This window comes from Harpegnathos saltator, unplaced genomic scaffold (genome assembly GCF_003227715.2).
Source record: "Harpegnathos saltator strain DR-91 unplaced genomic scaffold, Hsal_v8.6 scaffold839, whole genome shotgun sequence".
Lineage (NCBI taxonomy): Eukaryota > Metazoa > Arthropoda > Insecta > Hymenoptera > Formicidae > Harpegnathos > Harpegnathos saltator.
Window position 1 is genome coordinate 135,287 of NW_020230692.1, and position 25,199 is coordinate 160,485.

A 25,199-nucleotide genomic window follows, 5' to 3' on the forward strand; every position below is an offset into this window, starting at 1 on the left:
TAGCACCCTGTATATATATATATATATACATATATATATCTTTCTGTATTATAATTAGTAATATGCTATATATTATTAATTATAATATTATTAACATATTATATTAATAATAGTTCGTATTTTTATATTATTTTATAATGTATATTATAGATTTGACAGTAAATATTGAGAAACAGCAATAAATCTGTTTTAGCTACTATTCATTGTCGTTCAAATTATAACCCGCGCACAACCGATAACATGGCGGTCTTGCAGCACCTGAGATCAAAAACACCGTCACCGAGTGAACTTACTGTTCCTTCTTATACTGTGATTTCGCCTTCCGCTCTGACTTTTCTTTTCATCGCGCACCTCGATCGACGGAACGCGCGATTAGGAATCTTATCGAGGAGAGGGGAGAAGCTCGCGGAGGGCTTTCCTCGTCGTATAAATTCCAGCGTGTGTGCGCGCGCACGTTACCATCTCTCATTACTTATCTCCGCGGCGGCTCGCTCGGCGGCGCGCGATAAAACGCCGCTGAAAGTCGTCGTTGGCCGACAAGCGTTTACGAGTGCTTTAAGACTCTCTTTTACGTCGTTCTCGTCGATTTGTCTCGATATTACAGCAAAACTACTCTCGCGACGGTTGTTCGACGAGGACTCGCGCGACCTCCCTCGCGGTGCTGTTCGGCTCTCTGCGCCGAGTCGCCCGGTATTATAACTCGCATGTGAAATTGGATCCATCGACTTTTCGCGTCGCCCTGCGGTGCTCGCGTTATCCATTCAACGCGGGACAAAGTGCCGCGGGTGAGCGACGAAAGGCGAAGGATTGCCGGGCTTTAAAACCGAAGCACGCAGACTGCGCGAGATCCACTTCGAACCACGGCGTCTGGCGACTCATACCGGCCACTTTGTAAGATCGCCGCGCATTCATTCGCCTCGGAAAATATATCTAGTCCATTAAGTGATTCACTGGAATATTACTTTATTATTCTGCTCATACAGCTTTTGTATGGCTCCTTTTGTCTCGCCGGGCGGCGCGTAAAGTCTCGCAGATGAGCGGAAGAGGAAGAAGAAGAAGAAGAAGAAGAAGAAGGAGGAGCGAGGGCGGTGGCGGAGGGAGGGGAGGAAGGAGAACAATCCCTTGAAATTACAGCTATTTCATCGAATTAAAGCGCGCTCGCTTTCGTACAATGCCGACACGAATGTCGCTCGATTTCACTTCGCCATTAAGCGGACGAATGACGTTTTCCATGAGAGCAAATATAGATTCGCGCGAAATAGCGTCTCCGAAAGGAACCGCACGGGCCGAGCGCGGCCGTTACAAATAATCGTCGGGGCCAGCGTCCAACGGTAATCTCTCCTTTATCCGTCGTCTCGCTGCTGCCGCGATGGCAGCAGCATGCGATACGCAAGATACCGTTGTCGCGAAAACGTATTGCTTTTCACTCGATTCGCGCGCACGCAAGCACTCACGGCTGAGCATTGGCTCGTTATCTTCTCGCGCAACGCCGGTAATAAGATTAACCGGCCAGTTAATGTCGAGCACGCGTATATCCCCGAGTATATTTGTTTCATTTATCCGATTCGCGGGCCAGTGAGCTAGAGAGAGAGAGAGAGAGAGAGAGGGAGGGGAGACGCGCTCGGAGGCGATTTACGGCGATAAAACGAAGCTCAACCATTCGCAGCGCCGGCCACTCGTTTTTCGAAGGATGCTTCAAGTGGAGTTTCATAGCGGCGAGCGGCGCACGAGCCATTTCGCGATGTTTTATGGATAAATGTTATTTATTGCAAAATAGATCCCGGTTGCAGCAGCGAGGGAGCAGGAGAGAGAGAGAGGGGGAGAGAGAGAGAGAGAGAGAGAGAGAGAGAGCGAGGGTGGGAGAAAGGGGGGTTAGCGGGAAAATGGCTAATAGTTTTGTCGAGAGGCGTATGTTTGTAAAGCTCGTTTCGACTCGACTCGCGAGACCTGGGGAGGCTTCTACTTGCCGCGGGTGTCTTTGAAAACTGTTTAGTAGTATTGTCTTTACTCAAAGCGGCCCTCCAATCGCAAAAAGAAGAACGCGCGGTTCTTTTCCGCTTGGTTCGAGCGAGCGCGCGGGCGAGCGGGCGGACGTGTACCGTCGAAGGCAAACGGGTGGGCTAAAACAAAATACGTGTTCCGTTTCGCGATGCACGGGAAGAGAAGCCGCTGGCTCGGAACGCTCGCTCGGAAGAGCGGCAGGGGGAGGGTGAGGGTGAGGGGGAGGGAAAAGAGGAGAGAAAAGGCGAATAAAGCGAAGGAGAGAGTCGAGAGCGAGGAGCATCTCCCGGATGCCTCTTCTCTTTTCAGCCGACGGAAATAAGAAGCGCGGCGGGAGTGGGCGGTCTTGCGGATGGAGCGGGGGTGTGCACATGCCGGAATGTTACCCAGGTATTGTTGGGGGAGGCGATGCATTGCCGTTAAATCATTCGTAAAATCGTAGGTGCTTCCGTGCCGCACGACACGATGGCGCGCGCGCGCGCGCGCGATTTTCCAGGCGCCAGGCGCGAGAGGCTGCGCTCTACGCGCGCAACAGCGCCCCGCGTCTCGAAGGATCAACAGGATGGTCCGTCACCGGCGGAGATACCGTGGTTCAGCCGCGAGAGAAAATAAGAGGAAAATTTCGGGCTGTAGCTTTAGCGTAGCGCGGCTCGCGAGACCCCCGTGATAAATGGCGGCATTATTCTTCTCGTTTTCTCCTTTGTCCACGGGAGCGAGGATTGCGGGTAGCTCGCGCGACCTGAGTATTGCTCGAACTTGCCGTCGCGGTGAAACCGCTCGTGAAATCGCGGACGTCTCTGCCGCTCCTGAAAGACCGATGTGTTGAGCGATGATACCTTCCGAAATCCATCTCCCGTCTCGTCTTCCGTCCGAGACGCAGCGAGACGGTCGCGAAACTTCTTCGTTCTCCTCGACACGGCAGGAGAGGGAGTGCGCGGAGAGAGGACGTGTAGTCGAAAATTTCGCTATTCGATAAGCGGCGAAAACGCGAGAGAGAAAGAGAGAGAGAGAGAGAGAGAGAGAGAGAGAGAGAGAGAGAGAGAGAGAGAGAGAGAGAGAGAGAGACGGATCGAGCGTGCATACGTCGTGTCGTAAACGACGCAATTCGTCCCGACAACGAAACCCGTAAGCGAGAGCTATGAATTCCTCGAGTTTCCGCTAAATTACACGGCGAAATACGCGGCGCTTAAAATTATACGAAGCCGGGAAATCGTGCTCGTCGCGCACTGCAATATGGACGGCCAGGTATTACGTGCCGCAGCAAACTCGCACCGGCAGCCTGGGATAATTGTACTTAATACATATAATAGCCTAGTTACTAAATTAAGGGAAAGCTCATCCGATCGACATAGATTAACAAAGTAATTCGCGAATCCCCTGCGGATTACTAACGACCGGCACCGCCGATTCAGCGGGGCTCTCCGCCAGATTTTACCTTCTCCCGATCATCGGCAGCCGGAATTGATTCGCATTGTGTATGAATTGCGTCGAAATTCAGTCATCGTTGCCGTAAGCGCTTATTCCGCTCGTCTATTATCGATGTCGACGTGTTGCAGACCCCGTTCTGTTTGGATCAAGAGAACGGCGGAAATGGCAGCGAGAGATAAGAGAATAAGAGGGAAACAAAATTCCGGATAGGATAAGTCCGGGATAGATGGTCAATTGCTATAATTTTGTTAATATATGTCAGGCGTCAGCGCTGATCGGTCAATTGTGAGTCGAATGTACCACGAGTAGGTGTGTCTCCTTCCGATGCACAAACACACTGTTATTGTGAGTAAATAAATGTTTTATGTTTCTATTAACCTCCGAAATGTGTTTCACACGTCGGAAAAATACCTCGTGAATACGGTTCATTTTGAGTTACAACATTAGACCTGCGCTTAAACGACTAAAAAACATCGTATTTGCGTACTTCACCTCAAAATTCGTCATCGAGACTGTTTCACGCATGTTATACGCATTTTTACGTGAACTCTCCAACGGGATAGATGGTTCATTTTTATCAAGGTTAAATGGGCAGCCTACTCAGCGAGAAATAACAAGCAATGGTTCGACGTTTTCCAGATGCTTTAGACGTATAAAAAACGTCGATTCGATATCTATTCGACTATCATTTTTCCCTGGCACCTAACATTAAAAACTGCAGTACATTTTAAACACCTTCTTGTTTAAAGATGCCGAGTAGATACCTTTCTCTTTTCTCTCTTTAACAAACAATGTTTTAGGGGTATAGGGCTTTTTTCTGCATTGCCACTTTTTAACCTTCTCTGCAATATTGGTTTCTATGAGAAACTTGTGGAAATGTTTTATTTCATTAATAATTAATGAAAGGATGTAAAATACTAAAAAATAAATAAAGATAAACAAATTTCTACATTATTATAGGCGTGTCCAATTATCCCTTCACCATCTATTCCTCGCAAAATATTTTTAATATTTCGTTATTATCGGCGTCCGATGAATTTTTTTTTCACAGACATTCTTCTGTCCTGACTTCAAACATTATCCTCTACCGAGTGCGTGAGTGTGTCGTTGATCATTTATTGCAATAATACAGATGTGTTTCAATTAAAAAAACTACACCCATCTATCCCGGACTTAACCTGTATATGCGCGTGTTACGTCCGAGATATCCACCGAGATGGTAACGTCGGAAGGAAATTGGAAATAAAACTAACGGAATGTCTCCGTGAAAGCCATTTTATCGTTTCACGGCTTAAATGAAAGGTCGAAAGACATTCGCCATATCGGAAGAATCGCGACTTGTCGGTAATGCACGTGCCACGCCGGCCTTGCGTGATGGTCTTGACGATGCCAGGGTACGATCGTAAAAATTATATCGTCGTCGAACAGTTTCCGAGATCCCGTTGCTGATGATGGCCGTTAGATAGGCGGGCTATTATTTCCCCTGTACAAAGACATTCACTTGCTTAAGTGACGCCTGAGTGTTGCTTGTCAGCGGAGTACGCGTTTAGTTAAAACGATTTGTCTAAAATATTAATGACGCCAGATTGCGAACCGTTTTCGGCCCGTCGACATGTAATCTCCGTCGCGCGCTTCATCTCATTAATTTACCGTATTAATGTGTGCGAGCGATTGGATGGCGAGTGGCAAAATTAAACGCGACAAGTAACGTGATTCAGACGCCGGCGGAGATTGAACCCTTGGAAAAATTTTATTATTCAAACGGATACCACCGCCCACATTACACATTGTCATCGCATACCCGATGAAAACGCTCGTGATAATAATGATACGAGAAAGAGGGTCGTAAGTGATATTAAAATATCAAGAATCGAGCGAGGGAGGGGGAGGGGGAGGGAGAGAGAGAGAGGGTAATTATCTGGTCGTACGTGCCTGTTCTGTTAATTGAGTGGCTTTTCGCCCCTTGGTGGAAATCAAAAAGGTTCCGGCAGACATATTCATTATCTCGCGGACCATCGATTTCGACGCTCTCTCGCCCGGGGGAATCCGCGATGTCGGCCGGCCAAGTCGGCGACGACCTGGAGTTAACAGCGCGAGTTTAAAAGTGATTTATCTCTGATTTATGGAGGGAAGAGCACGGTCCGGAAGCCGAAAGTTTCTCAGCTTCTCGGCGACGAGGCGGAAAGAATTATCGGCCGGGCACAATGGACAGGCGGTGATATCGTTTACACGTCGAATCCCACGGTCGTCCGTTCCGCGCGAAGACAAAAAGGAACGTCGCCGCCGCTGCCTTTTCGCTCCCCCCGTCCCCTCGCAGCCGTGCGAGAAAAAATATATATTTTTACAGATATACGAGGTGTGTTCGAAAAGTAACGGGAATTTCGCGGGTTGTATTAGTCCAATTCGCGCGATTTTTTCGTTGTTGTGTTGGTAAACATGTATGCAAAGTATATGTACATTGTTAGCCATATCGGATGTTTAGTCTGTTGTCAGCTGTCAAAAAGGTTACATGTGTCTTGGTACGATCGGCGATTATTTATTTGTTTCAAAAATGGATCAGAGAATTTGCATTAAATTTTGCTATAAGAATGGAATAAAGTGCAGCAGTGTTTTAGAAATGTTAAATATTGCTTTTGGTAAGTCTGCTATGAGTAAAACAAGGGTTTACGAGTGGTATAAGCGTTTCCGAGAAGGCCGTGAAGACGTTGAAGATGACGAGCGCCCTGGACGCCCCCGCACTTCAACAACCGATGAAAACGTGGAAAAAGTGAAAGAAAAGATTATGAACGATCGCCGAATCTGAAAAAACGCCCGGATTTGTGGCGAAACAATTCATGGCTTTTGCACCACGATAATGCACCTGCTCACACTTCATTGCTTGTTCGCGAATTTTTGGCCAAAAACAACACTGCAATGATGCCCCGGCCTCCATATTCGGCCCGTGTGACCTTTTTTTGTTCCCAAAAATAAAGAGAGCCTTAAAGGTCCGTCGTTTTGCAAGAATAGATGAGATTAAAAGCGCATCGCTGAGAGAGCTAAACGCTGTCCCAAAGATCGAGTTCCAAAAGTGTTTCGGGGATTGGAAGAAGCGCCGGCATAAGTGTATAATATCTAACGGGGACTATTTTGAAGGGGATAACATTGACGTAGACTAAATAAAATTCTTTCCAAAAAACGAGAATTCCCATTATTTTATATACGGCTGCGCGAGCTCGACGGATTTTCCGGCGGACTTTCCGCTGGAAACGACGCAAGTGCCGCCGAGACGGCGCGGTTGAATTTTCACGGTGTGGCAGAAGTTCGTAATGAAAAATTTAATTCGGCCAAAAGCGGGAGTGATTCCCAACAGAATATTTTCAACGAGCGGCAACGAGCATTTCATTCTCGGCGCACGTCGCTGTTCGCTCGCCCGTCTTTGATATTTCACGTTCCAAGACATCGCGCTCGCGGCAGCCGGAAACGCGAAAACCGGAACTCGCTCCCTCCTGCCGCTTTCCTGTCGCGGGAAATGCGCGCTCCTTTATGTCGCGCGATTTAATGAGGGACTCGATGCGAACACACCGGCGCGGCGCGGCGCGGCGCGGCGCCGAACGCGCGCAAGCCTCGCGTTAGTGCCGCTGTAATGCGCGGTATAAACGCAATTTATCTAAAAGCACTTACACATTATTGGCAAGATTCCGCCTCGCTGGCGTTCTCTCCTCTCTTGGCCCGGCGTGTTTGTGAAATCCCGCAGTGAAATATTCATGCCGATGGTATTTCGCGACTACCGGCGGCGTAATTCCGCGCACGATTCCGTGGGACGTCGATTCAAAGTAGAAGCGGTAACCTCGTTTCACGCGGACGAAACTTTTCTCCCCCGCTCCGCCCCTACCTCTTACCTTTTTCCCCGCCGCCGCCTCCCGCCCCGCCCAGTCCCGTTTCCGCCGGTGTGTTCCTCCCTTTGAGCTGACGTCGAAACGTTACGGGAAACGTGTCGCCCCGTTCCCAAAGGAGCCTCGTCGAGTAGTCGATGTTGAAAATATCCGTAAGTTGGCGACGCGGCCGGAAACATTTGTCAGCGCTCGAAGGGGTCGAGCGCGGCAATTCACGCGACCCCATAATTCGAGACGCGACTGTTCCATGTTAATGAGATGTCTCGTCTCGTCGAGCCTCGCGCGCTCCGTGCGAGGCTCGACCTCGCGATTTTCGGCCTTCTTCCTCCGCTCGCGGAGAGAACGCTCGCAGACGCTATCCGTAGTCTCACGTTGCAGCGAGCGGGACCCTTTCGGAAACAGCCGGAAGTAGGAAGGTATCAGCTGGCTGAATTCTGCTGCCGAGAGTTTCACGTCTTGATTGCACGATTCATAACGCCCCGAATCCGAGCGCATTCGTCCTGCCCATCCCTTGGCCTCTCTCTCTCCTCTCTCTCTCTCTCTCTCGCTCTCTCGCTCTGTCTTTCTGCTCCAACCTTGTTCTCAGCTGCCACGCGATATGACACGACGACGGATCCTCACATCCGGACGTGGCTGATCGCTCGTTACGGTCGGAACTCGAATTCGCGCCGGCACGGCGACGACGAGAGCGGGCGTCACGCGGCGGATCAAAAACGGGAGAGAGCTTCCCCGAGAACGCCGGCGACTCCTCGGACACTGCGATTTATCATTTCTAACGTGGCGTCATTTGTCTCGCGGCCCGTGGCGCGCGGAATGTTTCAACGGGTCGGCCCGGCCGGCGGCGGAGCGTGCTTCACCGCGGCACCTCCTCGGCGCTCGTCGCTCCTCTTTATTCGCGATTCCGGGGACGCTTCTCTTTAAAAAGTTGAGAGGCGGTCGAGGGGGGGGGGGGGAGACAAGTCATGAAGAAGAGAAAAGGAGTGGTGGATGGGGCGAGGGGGAGGGGGAGCAACGATTTAGAAAAAACTTGGCGCGCGAGATGGAGCAAAAACGGTGAGCGTGTAAGAAGAAGCGTTTCTTCCAGCTCGCTCGTATGTAACGAATTAAATTGAGGGAAAAATTGAGCCACTTCCTGCTTCGGTGGGCGCCCGCGCTGTACCCGCAATCTGTTGAAAACGCATTAAAATACGGGATAATGCGTGCGCGCGCGCGCGAGAGTGACGCGAATTAACGTCTCGTGCCTTTTGTTTTCTTCTTCCTCTTTTTTCCCTTTCTTTCTCTCTCTCTCTCTCTCTCTCTCTCTCTCTTTCTTTCTTTCTTTCTGCAGCACGTCGAGCGCGCTGGTATCTCCTCGCGTCGCTGTTCCGCGCTGTCAATTCTCCCGCCGTGATGCAGAAAACTCCCCGGCGAGCGTATACTCGATGTACATACTATCCACATACGCGTCCCTGCAGATATACGTCCTTTGAGAGCGATGCTCTCACAAGCGCCCTGTAAACGAGATCATGGAAACCGATCCTTCATCCGCAGGCATCCTCCTGGCGCGCTCGGCCGCCTGAGGCTTTATTTTTTCCTCGCGACCTGCTTTGCGTTCGGTACTTGAGCGACGCGCGCCCCCTCGTCTTTCTAATCACGCGAGGTGCTGTGACCGTGGCAGAGGCTGCGTCTCTCCTCCTATAGAAAGGAGTGCGCGAGCCCTTTCGAGCCGCCGATATCTCGCGCTCTTCCCTCCCGCGAGGCGGCTCGACTTGAACGGAGAAACGACCGGCCGAATGCGCTCCGCGCGAACCTCACGCGCGTAATGTAGACGCGCAAACTATCATCCGGCCCGAATGGACCGTAAAGCACGGCGAACGTGTCCCTTATTTGGCTGCTGAGCGTGGATGGAGACACGTGCGGCCAATTGAAGTTCCATTCCGCAAAAGTTGCTCCGCCAACTCGCCGCGGCGACCTCCGCTCTCGGACTCGACTCAAGGAGAACCGCAGGAACCTCTGACGGTAATTGGGGGCAAATAGAGAAAATACTTTTGATAGTGGCCGCAATGACGATCATCCCAGTGTTCCGTACGAGCGGTTAGACGTTTCATTAAAGGATATTGCCGTTGCCCGAAGAGGAGGAGGGGGGGAGCAGAAGGGCAGGCGAAGCGAAGTTCTTAAGGGCCGAGCCGCCGCGCGCTTGCCGGGCTACGCCGGCCGGGAAGCTTTCACGAGCTTTGCACGGGAGAAAGCAGTCATCTCCCCCCCCCCCCTCATTCCGTCTTCCTCTGGACGACAATCGCCGCTTGAGACATCGGCGTGCACGTCGTCGCGGATTATTAGATTCCCGATGCGAGGACGGCGCTCCGATCGGAAGTGGCGAGGCGGAGCGGCGGGGAGCGAGGGAGGGAGGTAGGAAGGAAGGGGGCTAATTGAAAGCGAACATTTGATGATGCGCGAGAGCGCGTGTAACGCAGAGGATCCCTCTTTATCCTCTTTGCGCGAGCGATTGTAGACCGTACAGACTATTGTCCGCGCATTGTGACGCGCAGTCGATGAATGGCCGGCGCTCTCGCGATAAATATAAGCGGAATACGGAGTGTTAATTAAAACGTCGGCCGCCGCGGCGATTTGCACGCCGATTATTCCGATGCTCAATTCAAGTTCGAATCGCCAAAAATGCGCGGCGAGTGAGAGCCGCGACGCGTGCATTCGTCGGCTCTGTATCGGCAATGTATTTAATTTGTTGTACGCAGTTGGCTACGTTTTATGCGTAAATTAGTGAGACGCGGCGGGTATTATTATAGAGCGCCTGCCTCACACACACATACACACATATATATATATATATATATATATTTCGAGGGCGGCCACCGTGGCAGTCGGTGTGTTAAATAATAATGCGATCGAGATTGTAATCGACATCGAAGTTCGTTACGGTGAATTTATCGTTGCCCGTTTTTTGAACTTGAAGCGCGGTCGTCCAACTGTATCGCCGCCTCGAAACGAGCGAAACGAAAAGAACGCTCTTGCTCGCAAATAAAGGCGAGCCAGAGGAGGCTGAGTGCCTGCCTCTTCTTTTCCGGCATTGCCGCTCCGTTACCCGTTCGTGCTGCCGACAACTGACACGGAATACGGACGGAGGTTAACAAGGTTGTCAGACTATCGTTCGGGGCGCAGCAAATAGAAGCGAAAATACGACGTATCGCTGCGCGCCCCCTCCCCCCCCCCTTCCCTCCCCCGAATCCCCACAATCAGTGTAATAACGCGGGCTGGCTGTGCGTTTATTAAGTTTCTTGTAACACCGAGAGGATTATTGGCGCGATGCTATGTCCGGGCTTCTCATTATCGTTTCGGCGTTCGCCCACTTCGTTAACCTTTTGTACGGCAAGTTCAGCGAGGTTTAACGATGTCGTTGTCGCAGGAGACGGCAGGAGGGGGAACGGAGCTAGCAGTCCGTAAGAAGCCGAGGCTTTATTAAAGCCTGCTATAATATTAAAGAGGCCGGGCAGACTGCCGGGGCTCCTCCAGGACGTGCCATTACTTCGCGAACACGACTTAGCCGGCTTCCCGAGACACATTCGGAATACACCGGAACTCTTTCCCGTCGTAGCACGCGATTACGTTAACACACACGTCCGTTATCGTACAAGCGTATGCGCGACGTGGAATTTACAGAGTAGAGGTGACTCTCTCCTTTTCAGAACGAAAAGAAAAATGAAAAAATATTTTACACACTTGCAGCAATGCGGAGACTACTATGGTCTCTCTCTCTCTCTCTCTCTCTCTCTCTCTCTCTCGCTCTCTCTCTCTCTCTCTCTCTCTCTCTCTCTCTCTCTCTCTCTCTCTCTCTGGTCTGTGAACGTTGTCCCGCGGATGATTTTCTGAAGATAATACTCTTCTTTTCAATTCGACATGACAACGTAGGTAATATATACAGGGCGTCCGGTCAAGACAAACATAAAAGTCCCATATTGTTTTGCGAGACTCGCAATAATTATCGAGTTATTAATTACAGAAGTCTGACGAATGAGCGCGCGCTGAGATAGATGATTGGAGAAGCGTCGCAGCTTCTCGGGTTACAGCTAATTACCGGACACCATATATATACGCAAAATAGTACGGGACTTTTATGTTTGTCTTGACCCAATCTACCTTCACACTTCGGCTTGGCAACTTATAACCAACCACCCTGTAGAGTTCAATAATACTCCATCGCTGGACACAATAGCCGTCATATAATTGTAGATTAGGTCATTTTGAACGAAAAAGTCCTTTTACATTTTGCAAATAAGTACGCAAATTTTCCAGTTATCAATTGAAGCAGCCTCTTACATGACTTTTTCTCTCAGTCCGATCCGATTAATCTTCTCCGCAGTTCTTCGTCTTCAAAAGACACCGGACACCCTGTACATATATTATAAATGAATTCGCGCTGAAAACCATATATACGTGGATGATCCCGAAAATAATTTCATCCGGATCAGCGTAAACACTGGCGGCATATGTAATGCGGAAATACTCAGCGCACTTACGGCGCGCTTTAGCTAGTGAAGAATAATAATTCGGCGGCGTAGCGCGAACTTAACGTCCCGTCGAGTTGCCCCCGAAATATAATACCTTTCGGTTTGCCGTATCGCCATTCCAGGCTTATCAAGTCCGCTCTACGTACGGTTAACTGTAAATGGAAAGCACTTCCCGTCAGCCTTCCAGTCAGCCTCGCGCGCTGCTGTTACCCCCGCGCGTACGCCTCGCCCCGCGCCTCGCCTCGCGCTCGCGCGTTTATTGTAGTTGACTCGTTGTTACAGCGTAAGGTAATCACGCTGCCGTGTACGTTTTAAACGAGATGCCTCCCTCTCGGACGCCGTTATACTTCACGGGAGCGTGTTTCCGCGCGCGCGCGCGCTGCAGAGAGGCGCCTCTTGGCCCGCGCGGCAGCGAGGAGATGTCGGTGACCGAGCTGTCGTTTCGCGGTTACGACGTCGTTGCCGTATCGGCGTATATCGCCGGCGAAAGAGAGAGGGAGGGTGAGAGAGAGAGAGAGAGAGAGAGAACCGAATCTCTCCCGCGTCCCGTGTCGCTTCTCCGCGCTAGGGGGATGAATTTCGCGAGCGAGCGCGAGCGAGCGTTTGTACGTACGTGCGAGGTGCTGCAGGGTGGTGAGTTTACCCGCGAAGCTCGGTTTTAGGCCAAATTAAACATGAAGCTGCCGCGATCGTTCCCGCCGCTGCGGAGTGTTCCGCAGACCCAGACGCGCGGCTGATTCCGCGCGCCGCGAATTTAGACGAGCACGCGTCTTGCCGCGCGTAGCGCGCTGCGCCGTGTACGCGCGTTTAATTTTACATCACACGGACTGGAACGAATTATTCACACGCCTTCAGGTCGGCCATATTAACATATATATGCCCAGAGGACAGAGTCGCACGCGCGTCTTCGCAATTGCGAGCGCTGTTGCTCTCGGTTGACTTTAAAATTAGCTACACGAGGGTGAGATGAAACGAGCGCCTTATCCCTCTCGGCGCTTTGACTACAAGCGGATCTCGATGCCTGGCGGTGTCCGACGTCGACTTAATTTGAAATAACTTCATTGTAAATGTCCACCACGTGACGGCAATCTCATTTGTTAGGCGTGGAGACGTGTTTGTCGGTGATTTTCGGGTTTGCGCCAAGCCAACCGCGTTGGCTTGGCCTTCGACTTGTCTCCGACTTGTCCCGCTTCTTCAGGGAGAGGATCTAAAGATTTCTCCCTGGAAGAAGTCGACCGGAATGTCCACGAAACGTCGGAAGCAAGTCGAAGATAGACGTGAAAGCGGGTACTTCGATATTTCACACATTTGCAGCTACGTGGAGCGAATTATCCGCGAACGTTACCTCGGATAATTTTGTAAAAGAGCGACACATAGTTCATAATGTATATCAGATGTATCTGAAGATAATTAATATATTTATATCGTCTGGATAAATGCGAGTTGAGTGTCGAAACTTTATGCTCGATGTTGCTCGATATAATTTTGCTCAGATGAGGCACAGCGAGCAGCGCGCAATACGCATGAATGTATGATTAACCGTCGCGGTGCGATGTAATATTAAAATGGCGATTTGATTCACTTACTTGCTCCACCCGACCGCGAAACATTCGAATAAATTAATTAAAGCAGTTACAATCGCACAGCGCTCCTGTCGTATAAAATTATCCTCCGCCAATAGTCCGACGATTGTGACGTTAACCAACATAGAAGTGGATAGAGATAGATACACACATAGATGAGAGGTAGTGAGGGAGGGAGGAAGGGTGGGAGGGGGGAGGGGGGAGAGAGAGAGAGAGAGAGAGAGAGAGAGAGAGCGCATCGCTCTCGCTCGGAAATTTAACGTGCATCAACACACATTGGCATCGCGCACCGTTATCGCCGATGTGCGTCAGTACTTTTCTCCTCTATTGTGCAGCTTGCGGTTTACCGCGTTGAACGACGATATTAATTAATTTGCGGGAATATTGATATTACGAGCATAAACGCGAGCATTGAACACGACTCCGCGCACAAAAGTGGAATTGAACGCGCAACGCGCGATACTAATCGATACTTGTATCTCAGATCGCCATCCAACGAAATAAAGATTTCACACACGTTTGATGCGTTGGCAATTTTGCAATATCTTTCTCGAGTAACAACGAGACTCTGATAACGATAATATTACATCAAGGTTACAAATTACAAATTACAAATGAATAATCAAAACTTTTTTAAGGCGGTTAAGGAATTAAGTTTCAAATAATCAAATTCTCTCGCTTTTTTACGATTATGTAGTGTTGACGTGTAGCTGTTAAAAATTACATTTAGTATGGCGGAAAGTTTCAGCATAAATTCAAAAATTATTCGGTTCAGTACAGTCAAAAACGGCAACAGATAAAGTACGTATCCGACACTGCATTCTTTATGAATTCCAACGAGGAAAGAATGCTGCGAGAGCATGCGAATCGATTTGTTCCTTTCTCGGCGAAAATATATTGTATCGTACGATGTGTTTGTGCGCATTTTGGTTTAGACGGTTTAGAAGCAGCGATTTCAGTCTGAGTGACAAAGAATGTCCTAGAGCCCCTCCGAAAGTGCGGCAACAATGATTTGGAACAACTGCTCGCTGAGAATTCAGCACAAACGCAAAAAGAGCTTGCAGAGCAGTTAAGAATAACGCAACAAACTATTTCCAACGTCCACGCGAGATGGGGAAGATTCAGAAAGAAGGAAAATGGGTTCCGCATGAAGTCACTGAAGCCAACAAAAATCAACGATAATGTGTCTTTCTCTTCTCAATAAGCAACGTAGAAAGTCTTCCTTGTGGAAAATTGTTACGGGCGATGAGAAGTGGATACTCTATGACATTCCGAAACACAGAAAGTCATGAGTGAATCCCGGCGAATCATCAACATCGGTCGCAAAGCCAAAACACTTTGGAAAGAAGATTCTGCTCTGCATTTGGTGGGATACGAAGGGCGTGATTTGTGATGAGCTATTAAAATCGAATGAAACAATTACTGCGGACCGCTACCAACACCAGTTAATAAATTTAAGTCAAGAATTAGGACGAAAACGCTCGTATAGTGGCAAAGGAGAATGTCCTGTGAAATTGTTGCACGATAGGCCACACATTGCTTCTACGACAAAAGACATCATAATGAGTCTTGGCTGGGATATTTTGCAGCATCTGGCGTATCCCCAGACGTCGCTCTTCTACCGATTACACTTGTTCCGGTCGATGCAACACTTGCCTTGTCCGATACGCACTTGAAATCAGTGGATGAGATTCGAAAATGGCTCGAGGACTCTCTTTATCGTGTCCAAAGGCACAACATTTCTCCGACGAATGGAATTCATCAGTTGCCTGAAAGATGGCTTAAAGTTATTGAAAAACAACGGCGAATACTCTGATTGACAAATTTGTTTTACTTTCTCTTAAAATGAACCTTGAATTTAGCTGAAAATTTTGAATTACATTCGTTGTACGCCTAATATTGAATATTGCTATCCAAGCATCCATTCCACGTAAAAGTCCACGTAGACACTTGGACTCTGGCGGATCGCCAGTATTCATTAACAACAATCCGCGACTCCGGGAATACGAAGAGGGAGAAGAAGAAGAAGAAGAAGAAGAAGAAGAAGAAGAAAGAAAAGAGCGCGCCGATACAAGGTAGAAGGAACAATTAAGGAGGAACTTAAAGAATACTAGGACTTGGAGCTATCTTGATATAACGAGCGAACTCGTAAGAAAGTAGCGCTTCATATAATCAATTAGAACTTGAGAACGAGTGAGATGGTAATGGAGTTGGGCTAAGTACAAACTGGAGCAAACTAGCGTCGAGTCGAACGAACGTATCAACCTCCGCCGGCTCATCTCCGCCGCCGTTATAAATCCGTCGAGTCGCGACTGCGTGTGTGCGATACTCGGGTCGCCGTCCGCTGCGCGTCTTTTGTTTCCTCAAGATGTGAACGCCTCTGTGTTTCCTGCGGCGATGATAATGAAAGAGAAAAAAAGGGTGATGCACGCGCAACCGCGGTCGGGGCGAGCGGGAGGAGTACGAGCGGAGAAAATCGATGGGAAATGGGTCGTATCGAGGCCCGCGCGACTATCGATGCGTAATAAAGCATCTTATCGGCCGTTTACTCGACTCCGCCGTCGGTTCTCCCCGTCGTTTCTCTCCACTGTGGATGCGAATGATTTCATCATTCGCAGTCAGAATAATCGCTCTCGACCGTACTTCCGTTCTCCTCTCTCCTTGCCCCTTCTCGGAATTGGCCATTATCCCACTCGCCATAAATCCGAAAGGTGACGGAGGAATCTATCGCGAAGTGGTCAGCGTAATCTCTGTTATCTTAAGCAGACCCTTCGGTTATAGTGGAACCTTGCTGCTTGCGCAAGAATCCGCCTCGGACTCGGCTCTCTCTCTCTCTCTCTCTCTCTCTCTCTCTCTCTCTCTCTCTCTCTCTCTCATTCCCCCTGACGTTGACGGAGTATTGTTGCTCCACGAGCAAGATTTCCTCCGGGTCCACTTCCTGCCGGAGCACGTTAGAGGCGGCAGATACGCGGTGAAAAAAAGGACGAGGTTCTAATGAAATGTCAACTCGGTGTTTGTCTTCCGCGGACATTGTTTGAATGGCCGCGTGTTCGATCAACCGTGCGATACGAGAAGCGACGTGATGTACGGCACGAAGTACGGCTTCCGGTGCACCGCCTCGGCCGAGCGCGGAGTAGTATTCCGCGTGTACTCTGCGTATCTCGCGTACTCTCGGCGCGAGCGTCTCTCGCACGAGTCGCGCCGAATTTGGAAGATAAATGCCAACGGTGACACCTCCCTCGCGCTGTTTTGCTATAATTGAATGATTAATTGCAGCCTCGTTCTCCTGCGCCGCCGAAAGAGAATATTCATCAATGTCTCTCGTATCTATAATTACAGTTCCCGGCTCGGTGATAATGTTCGTGTCGCTAATGGGTTTCGTTCCAATGCATCTTTGAACTATCTGTCAAACGCACCGGAGGACAATGTATCGTTAAATGCGATATTAACAAATCGCACGATAATGATCCGTTATTTCGCGCCACGTTATCGCGGATTATCTTAAGCGCTCGTATCGAGCTGTTAAAACGCGCGAATTTGGCGACGTTTCGATTTATCACGTCCAACGGCTCGTTAATTCGCGAGATAGCCAGCTGCAGCGAATACACAGGGTGTCTCATAACTAATGTTGCAGAGCTCGCGGAGACATAGAGCGGGTTAAGACAAACGTAAAAGTCCCGTGCCGTTTTGCGAGATTCGCAATAATTATGGAATTATTAATGACAGAAATCTGAAGAGTGGGAACGCACTGACGTAGATGATTGGAGAAGCATCGCGTTGTCCTTCTTCTCACCGCGCACCGGCAATAGTTTCTGAATCGACTGGGCCGCGCTGTGGCCTAAGCAGCTGCAACGCTTCTCCAATCATCTATGTCGGCGCGCTCTCGCTCCTCAGATTTCTGTCATTAACCTTTAGAGGGCCGGCATTTGAGATACAAGATTTCCCGAAGAAAATCGAGAAAAAATGTCGATACAAAATTTATATCGTATATTCATCGTATACAAAGTACTGATCACGGAAACCACCACTTAAGTGGTGGTCCCGGCCCCGGGGGGTTGAAGACAATGTTAAAATTTTTCAAATTTGAAAAAAATTTTCGAGGTCGCTGAATAAAATGGAACTGTCAGTTTTTGTAAATTATGAGAATTTATAATTACATCGCGCAAAATATTACGAGAAATGTTCCCTAATATGATAATACTCTCCTTTAGCGTTATCCAGAGCCAACGCTATGGACGTAGAGAGTGTGTAGCTCCTTCTTTTTTTTATTTCTCTTGTTTTTAGTTTTTGAGAATTTTTTTTCTATTTTTTCAATTTTTAGTTTTTTTTTTTTAATTTTCATTTTTTATACTAATTATATGCATCATTTTATAATTATACCTCTAACATTTTTTTTCAACTTTTTAGAAATATTGTTATATTTTGACTCAAGTATTATTTTTCCTATTCAGGTTATAACAACTTATGGCGTGTATGTGTGAGCACGTAATTATTTATTTACATATTTCCGCTAACTCGTGTTTATGAAGAAAAAAATTGCAAATAGGAGGAAGGGGAGAGGGGAGGGGGAGGGCAGGGGATACAAACTTGTATCTGGATATGTGAATATCTATACGCACATAAGTAGGTGAATGTTGAACATGAATCCGACTAACTGTTATCTACCACCACTATAGTGGTTTTTCGGTCCTCTGAAAATTAATAACTCGATAATTATTGCGAATTTCGCAAAACAGTATGGGACATTTTTATGTTTGTCTTAACCCAATCTACCTTCATATTTCGGGTTGGCAGCTAATTACCGGACACCTTGTATAGTCCTCTCGGGATGCCTCTCGGGCAAATTTGCCTAATAAGACACCTGAAAATTATTCATCGGCTTACGAAGCGGAATCCCAACATGTTCCCCGGGAAAGAACCTCATGCCGGAAATCCGTTGATTTCTCGCCATCCCCGCCGCGCGAATTCCCGTTTCTCTCGCAGAGGATCGTGTCCCCGCGATTTCGCGAAATTAATTCGTTAAGAGGCGGGGGGAGGTCCGTCGCTGCGCAGTGATAGACGGGGTTCGTAAATTTTAGAGGTACACCTGGTACTCCAGTAGTAAGACCTATAGCAAGACGGAAGGAAGGAAGGAAGCAAGGAAGGGAGATGAGTACGACGTAAATCCAGCTTCCGGTAGCAGGTCGGCTTTCCTGGCTGGAGTTGATCCTTGAGAACCTCGGTTATTCACTCGCGCGCGGTCTGTCGATAACTTGGACAATCTCACCTACCCGCCGCTTTCTCTTTCGCACTTTTATGTACTCGCTCGTCTTGTCCGCCATCTCGTTTGCCGCCGCCAAGTAGATCTTCGGGGGTGGGCTTCTTCACACATCTTTCAGATCAGCCTTCTCGTTTTACATCGCTTAAATCCAATATCAGGCTGTCGTTTCGTATTTTCCCGGGCGCGGCGGGGCAAGGGGGAGGGGGAGGCTGGATCCGGTTGTGGTGTTCGCCTGCGCCCCGCGCGACCGTCACTTCGCTCTTGCGGTGCCTAAGATAAGAGCGACTCCAGGAGCAAGAGTCGCTTTCATATAACCGTTGAGCAACTTGTTGAGTGGGTAAAATTTCCGTGGCCGAGCTGAAACGCGCGCGCTCGCGAGTTCTCAGCTAACACGGGCCGGGTTAGACCGGGCGCGTAGGTGCGCCGTGCCAGGACGTGGTGGACGTTATTACTGCATTTTCCATCGTTTTATGTTGCAGGTGACTGGCATCGTGGGCAGGGCGGACGTTCTAGCGTGCATCTTCTTTCTATTGTCTTTCCTCGCCTATCACGGGTGAGTACGGTTCGATCACTCAGACCCCGTGGACACGGATGAAAAGCGGATATCCTACAGATGCGACCTGCGTACTCGCGATGAAATCTCCCCCCGTCCGCAGGGCACACAAGACCTGTAAATTTCCCAAGTTGCGCGAAAGAGAGTTCGGGGCTAACTTTGCCGGGGAGGGAAAAAACTCCGCGCCCGCGCTACTTTGCGTATTATGTATTATCTAATGAGTTACGAACTACACACACACACACACACACACACACACGCCGCGTGCCGCGTAAATGTAGAACATCCTCTTATAAAGTGAGAAAACTTAACGGCTGCGCGTACGTCAAGAGTGTCAAGCGACGCTTAAGGTCGCGACGACGCGACAGGCTGACGCCAAAATAGTGAGCCATTCGTTCTCATAACACAGAGGCCGAAAATTATAAACTAAACTAATTTACTGCACGAGTCGCCGCTATATAGCCGACACGAGGAGCGTGCCTCGCGTCGTTGCCATCGATCTTCGTGGTTAAAGCTAAGAAGAAACGCTAAGAAGAAACGCGCATACACACACACGCGCGCGCACATACATACTCTCTCATTGTACATGCATGTAGAACACAATTGCAGCTGTGTTTCTCTCTCTTCGAAGACAGACGTTACTTCTTGGCCCCGTAATGTTCACTTTATACCGGCGCGCGAGCGGCTGCACAAGCCGGTCGCTATCTCTAGGATAAATTTAATTAACCGCGGGGGAACTCTCGGCGAAACAAATCCCACATACCTATGTACTGTTCCGCGCGAGCGAGGCTCTGACACGGCGAAAAATCTGTAAAGACGAGCTGCTCCGTTCGACTGCCGGCGTAAAAAGCTTTCGCGGAGGTCATACTCCGACATAAAAGGACGGTTGCGGAAGACAAGAAGGTAAAACTCCGTCTGTAGGACTAGCGTCGGGCGGCCAATGGCTCCACGGGTCGATGGGGGGTTAGTTGGCGAGGGAAGGGTGGGGTGGAGAGGAGAAAGGTAAGATGCTTGTCTTCGAACCTGGGAAATTGATTACTCTTGGCTGCCTTTGAGCACTCCTTCTCCTTCGTTTCCCTCCGCCTTTACTTCGTCGCCTCGCTCTGTGCTTTTCTTCCTTCGACTCTCATCCACCCCTTCCCCCTTCTCTCCCCTTTGTTTTCGCTTTCCTCTCTTTTATTTCATCTAACCGATGTCCTCTCGACCTCCCTTCGGTTAGCCCCCCCCGCCCCCGCCCCGCGCCCGCGACGTTTACGCTTCGCGTTTAAATCCCCCGGCGATTAAGCGGCCGATGATTAATTCCAATTATACATTTGGCTTACCGTCAAGACTCTCGTCGTCCTCTCGACTCGCGACCGCTTTACCTCCCCCCACGCCGTATCCTTGTTCACTCTGTCTCTCTCTCTCTCTCTCTCTCTCTCCGCCGTTGTGCCGCACGGCGAGTTACTATTAATCTTACTTAGGAGGCTTTGATGTAAATTGTACGAAACACTTCCATTTTGCCGCGGCTCCGCTCCGCCGTTTTTACGAGCGAGCCGCGGCGAAGCCACGGTCTCGTCTCGGCGGACCGTTCCCGTGTCGGTCCCTGTTGTACCGAAAATCCCGACCGACATCTTGTAACGGATCCGTCGCTCGACGTGGATTGATGTGTGCGCGGAGCGACGCGAACGAATAAATCCTGCGTGTCTTCGGATCGATGTCTCCGCCGACGATTGTTTCTCGATACCAACGCGCCGCTCGATCGCAAGGAGCAGAGAAGGATGTCGGGCGAAATTTTTCGCGGGAGACATCTGCGCTCGCGAATAAATGCAGTCTCAACGTCGAGCCGAAAGTTTCGCAGGCGGGATTCCCCGCTAAATTATTCCGCCTGTAGCAACGCTAATCCTCTCCTGTTCATTCCCGCGGCGTAGTTTTCCTGCGCGAGAAGGCTCGGGAAAATCGTTAAGCGAACGCGTGTCACTTCTGCCGTGTAAATCACGCCGTGTATCGCGCGCGTTCTTTTTCGAACAATACCGAGAAATTACGAGGCATCGTAATCGACACGATCGTCAGACGTTCGCGTGCTCGAGTCGCGCTAATCTCGTTAATCCAGCTGTATGTATTGACTGTGCTCCCCCCCTTCCTCCCTTCTGCCCAAGGGCTGTGTAATTGCTATATTTGCGGTGAAAAGCTCGAGATCAAAAAAGCCCTGTCGACTCGCGTGTCTCGAGATCAGGCGCGACATTTACCCCGCCGTTTTATCTCCCCGCGATAATTACCCGAACAAAAGATGGATTATCCTCATGAAGCATAAGGCCCCGATAAGGCTGAAAGTAGGATGCCCTAAGAAAGAATATCTCATTATTATCACATCAGGCCCCAAGATGGATCTTTTAGGGATGTCTTAGATTTTACGAAATAACGCTTTAACATGGAGAACTGATGTGGGCCTTAGAAGGATCTTTTAAGAGGACGCTTTAGATATACAAAATCAACTGTAGTTACAGAAAATTAATAAGATTTGAAGCGTGTAATAAAATTGTGATAGTTTAATATTATTTTAGTAGGTAGATACGCTCTATCTGGTTCTTTTAAAGATTTTTTAATTACACCGTAATTAAAAACAAATTTCATTAGCTTTAGTAATTAAGAACAAATTTTATTAGTTGTCATATTCATTAGTCTCTTCTTCCTGAAATGCACCAACTCTAATAAAAACAGTAGCAAGATTTTTATGTGTAAAGTATGCTATATTTTTAAAATAAAAATTTCTTCTTGTATACTAACAAGGTTATAAAGAAATAAAAAAATTACAGTCTAAATTTCTTGGAATGAAAAGAACGAATATTTTTTACTCAAGCAATAATAAAAATACTTCGACTCGCGATTGCAAGAGTGAATGTCTCACTCAAGCTTAGAATGGATTTTAATTCCATACCTTAATGTTACCCTATAAGGTTAATATTGCCTCATGAAACCCTTGCTAATATTTCTTTTTAAAACCCTCATAATATATATTGCCTTCTAAGAACCCGTTAAATCATTTGTTACACATCTTGCAGGGCCTTTGCGTTTCTATCTCTACTAGGGCCCGATTAATGTTAGAGAAAAATAATCAGGCCCTTAGCAGAGCCTTATCAATTTTTCTATTCGGGTAATTGTGCGATATACACTTTCGGCGAGTAATTTTCGCATTTATTTCTCCCCCCGCAGCCAGCAGACGGCTTACGTATGGTCCAGCGTTTGCCTGGGCGCGCTGTCGATGTTAGCAAAGGAGACCGGCGTTACTGTTCTGGCACTAAACCTTCTTTACGATCTCTGTCGTTCCTGGCATTCAATCAAGAGGTAAGTGTTTAAGCGCCCGGCGTCGGACCGCGGCGCGCCTTACCGCGCGGAAATATATATGGCTCGACGGCTCGTAAAGTAAACTCCTAAATCGAAACGGCTGTCTCGATTTCAGCGACTAACATGCGTTTGAGACCGCGCCGCGCCGCGCCGCGTCAGCGCGCTTGCGAAAAATCGCGCGACGCGAAACGCGAGAGCCGTCCACCGTGTGAGATAACGCGGCTGTGCACGCGCGTCGGCGTTGAAATTACCGTTGAAGTTCCGTGTCGCGTGTCCCAAGGTGGTAGACTGCGGCGTTACCCGCGACGATGGGAGACTCGCTCGAAGATACGACGCGTTCTGGAAATTTCACTGCGCGCGGCCACGCGGGCAGTGCCGCTCTCTCAGATTCTCCGCGGATTCTTCTTTCGCCGCTACTTATTTCGCAGCAGCGTCGTCGTGCCGGTCTCAGCCCGCTCATTTTCGCGCGCCGACGGACGTGTGACGCGGTGACATGCGACAACGACGACAACGACGACCACGACGACGACAACGACAATGACAACGACGACGACGACGACGACGACGACGACGGGAGGAAACGTCTACTAACAGCCCACTCTTTTTATCTTGCAGGTCTATTTTTGAAGCCAAGTGGAACGACGACTCTAGATATTTTTCAAGACGCGCGGCGGCGTTGCTCGTCTCGGTGAGTCTCAACAACGAAATAAATGTGAACTCGTTTGCACACAGATTGACGCGCGACAGCCTTTGTGCGCGCGCGCGGAGTTGTAGCTTCCTAGAGCGCGATCTAGATTTCTCCTGGGGAGCTCTAGAATGGCGCAACTTTATGCATTAAAGCTATTATGCACAATCTATACGCCGTATCTACATACTTGCGGCGGCGCTGACGCGACAATTGATCGCCTTTGATTGCGCTGCACGGTCTGCGCAACGGCAATGCACGCGAAGACACGCACGTCGCGCGGGAGAATATATCGCGGAAAATGTCGTGTCTCAAAGTGGAGGCTCGCCACGTTAAACGCCGCGCGCGAGCGCGCGGATCGCGAGGCTGCTCGCCTCGATATCAACCGTTGAAGGCGATCAAAGATTCCCCCAGGAGAGCGGGGAGGGAGGGGGGAAAGAGCGACTCTATAACGATCTGACGTGCAGACGAGTGGTAGGCAGCGGTCAAAGAGGGTCGGAATCCTCTTAACGCATCATGTACATTCGGTCGTGCGTGGAAGCCCCGCAGGATTTTCAGACGAGCGGCGCGGCGGCGCGGCGGTGGACCCGGCCCGGCTCTGTTATTATTGTATTAACGACAATGTCCGCACTCCTGCCGCCCGGGGAATACGGAATTGTCGCGGGGACCGGCCGCCGCCGATATTTATCCATTTATAGATCCGCGCGCCCTCAACTCGTCACGTAACCGGATCAATGGGGGAGTAAGGCTTCGTCCTCTCGAGCTCGCGCCCGCGAAGCGTAATCGAAGCGTATTGTATCGTATAATATTGACTTATCCTTGATTGCTCCTGCTGGATATGCGCGAGAAAAGGGAAAATTCGGGCGGACTCTCGTGCGTCATGGAGTGATAGGTATTAGCGCTCGCTGTCGGTCTGGGAGAGGGAAAAGGAGAGGGGAGGGGGGAGAGAGAGAGGGAGAGAGAAAAGGATTTTTCACGCGTTAAGAGGACGCGAGATCGTCGCTCTTCTATAATCCGGCGGAATTAGCGGGGGATCTCCCGTTTCGTGTCCGCATCGTTAATTCTTAACGACCGATATTCGTTCGTTTTTATCGCCCGGCCGTAGTCGGACACCGATGTTTACAGCGGCTCGTGTCTTAAGCAAGTTTAACGATCGTTGCCGCAGATACACTCGACGCGGAGAATTTCCCTCCATGGTCACGGAGAATAAATAACGCTCTCTCCTCCCTGCGAATCGCTATGCGGCAAGACAAACTACTGCGGCGTGGGGCGAGTTGCGGGGGATGAAGCAGCAGCAGTTTCTAAAGATCAACAGAATGATGTACGACTCACGTAAACGGAGGGGAGGAGGGGGGAGGGTGGGAATATTGCGAAGGAGTTGCCGGCGTATCCCGAGAGATACGACGCGCGCTGGTCATCTCGTCTGGCAGCCTCGCTGATAATCAGCTTGTTCCTCGCCGATTTCGTCGCAATGACCGTAATCGCACATCCGATCGGCTCTCTTCTCATGCCCCGAGCAAAAAATTGTTAAGACCATCCTCATGAAGCATAAGTCCTTCGATAAAGCTGAAAGTAGGAGACTCTAAAAAGGGATGCCTCATTATTACAATATTAGGCCCCGAGATGGATCTTCTGGGAATGCCTTAGATTTTATGAAATAAGGCTTTAATAAGAAAAGCTGAGAAGGGCCTTAGAGGAGTTTTTTAGGGTTGCTTTAGATTTTACAAAATCATGCTTTAACATGGAAAACTGATGTGAAGCTTGGAAGGATCTTTTAAGAATGCTTTAGATATACAAAATCAAGTTTTGTTACAGAAAATTAATAAGATTTGAAGCGTATAATAACATTGTCATAGTTTAGCATTGTTTCAGTAGATACGCTCTATCTGGTTCTTTTAAAGATTTTTTAATTATCCCACAATTGAAAACTAATTTTATTAGTTTTATTAGTTGCCATATTCATTAGTCTTTTCCAAGGATTTTTTTAGTAT

General features: G+C 49.1%; 1 protein-coding gene across 3 annotated transcripts in view; it reads left to right on the plus strand.

The window, feature by feature from the left end:
- LOC105185998 (transmembrane and TPR repeat-containing protein 1) overlaps window positions 1-25,199 on the plus strand; it is a 190,477-nt gene that overhangs the window by 87,124 nt on the left and 78,154 nt on the right. For all 3 annotated transcript variants that reach the window (XM_025307220.1, XM_019842724.2, XM_025307219.1), the window contains 3 exons: window positions 19,126-19,199; window positions 22,392-22,523; window positions 23,139-23,211. In XM_025307220.1, the coding sequence (XP_025163005.1) occupies window positions 19,126-19,199; window positions 22,392-22,523; window positions 23,139-23,211 (279 nt within the window). The remainder of the gene's footprint in view (window positions 1-19,125; window positions 19,200-22,391; window positions 22,524-23,138; window positions 23,212-25,199) is intronic.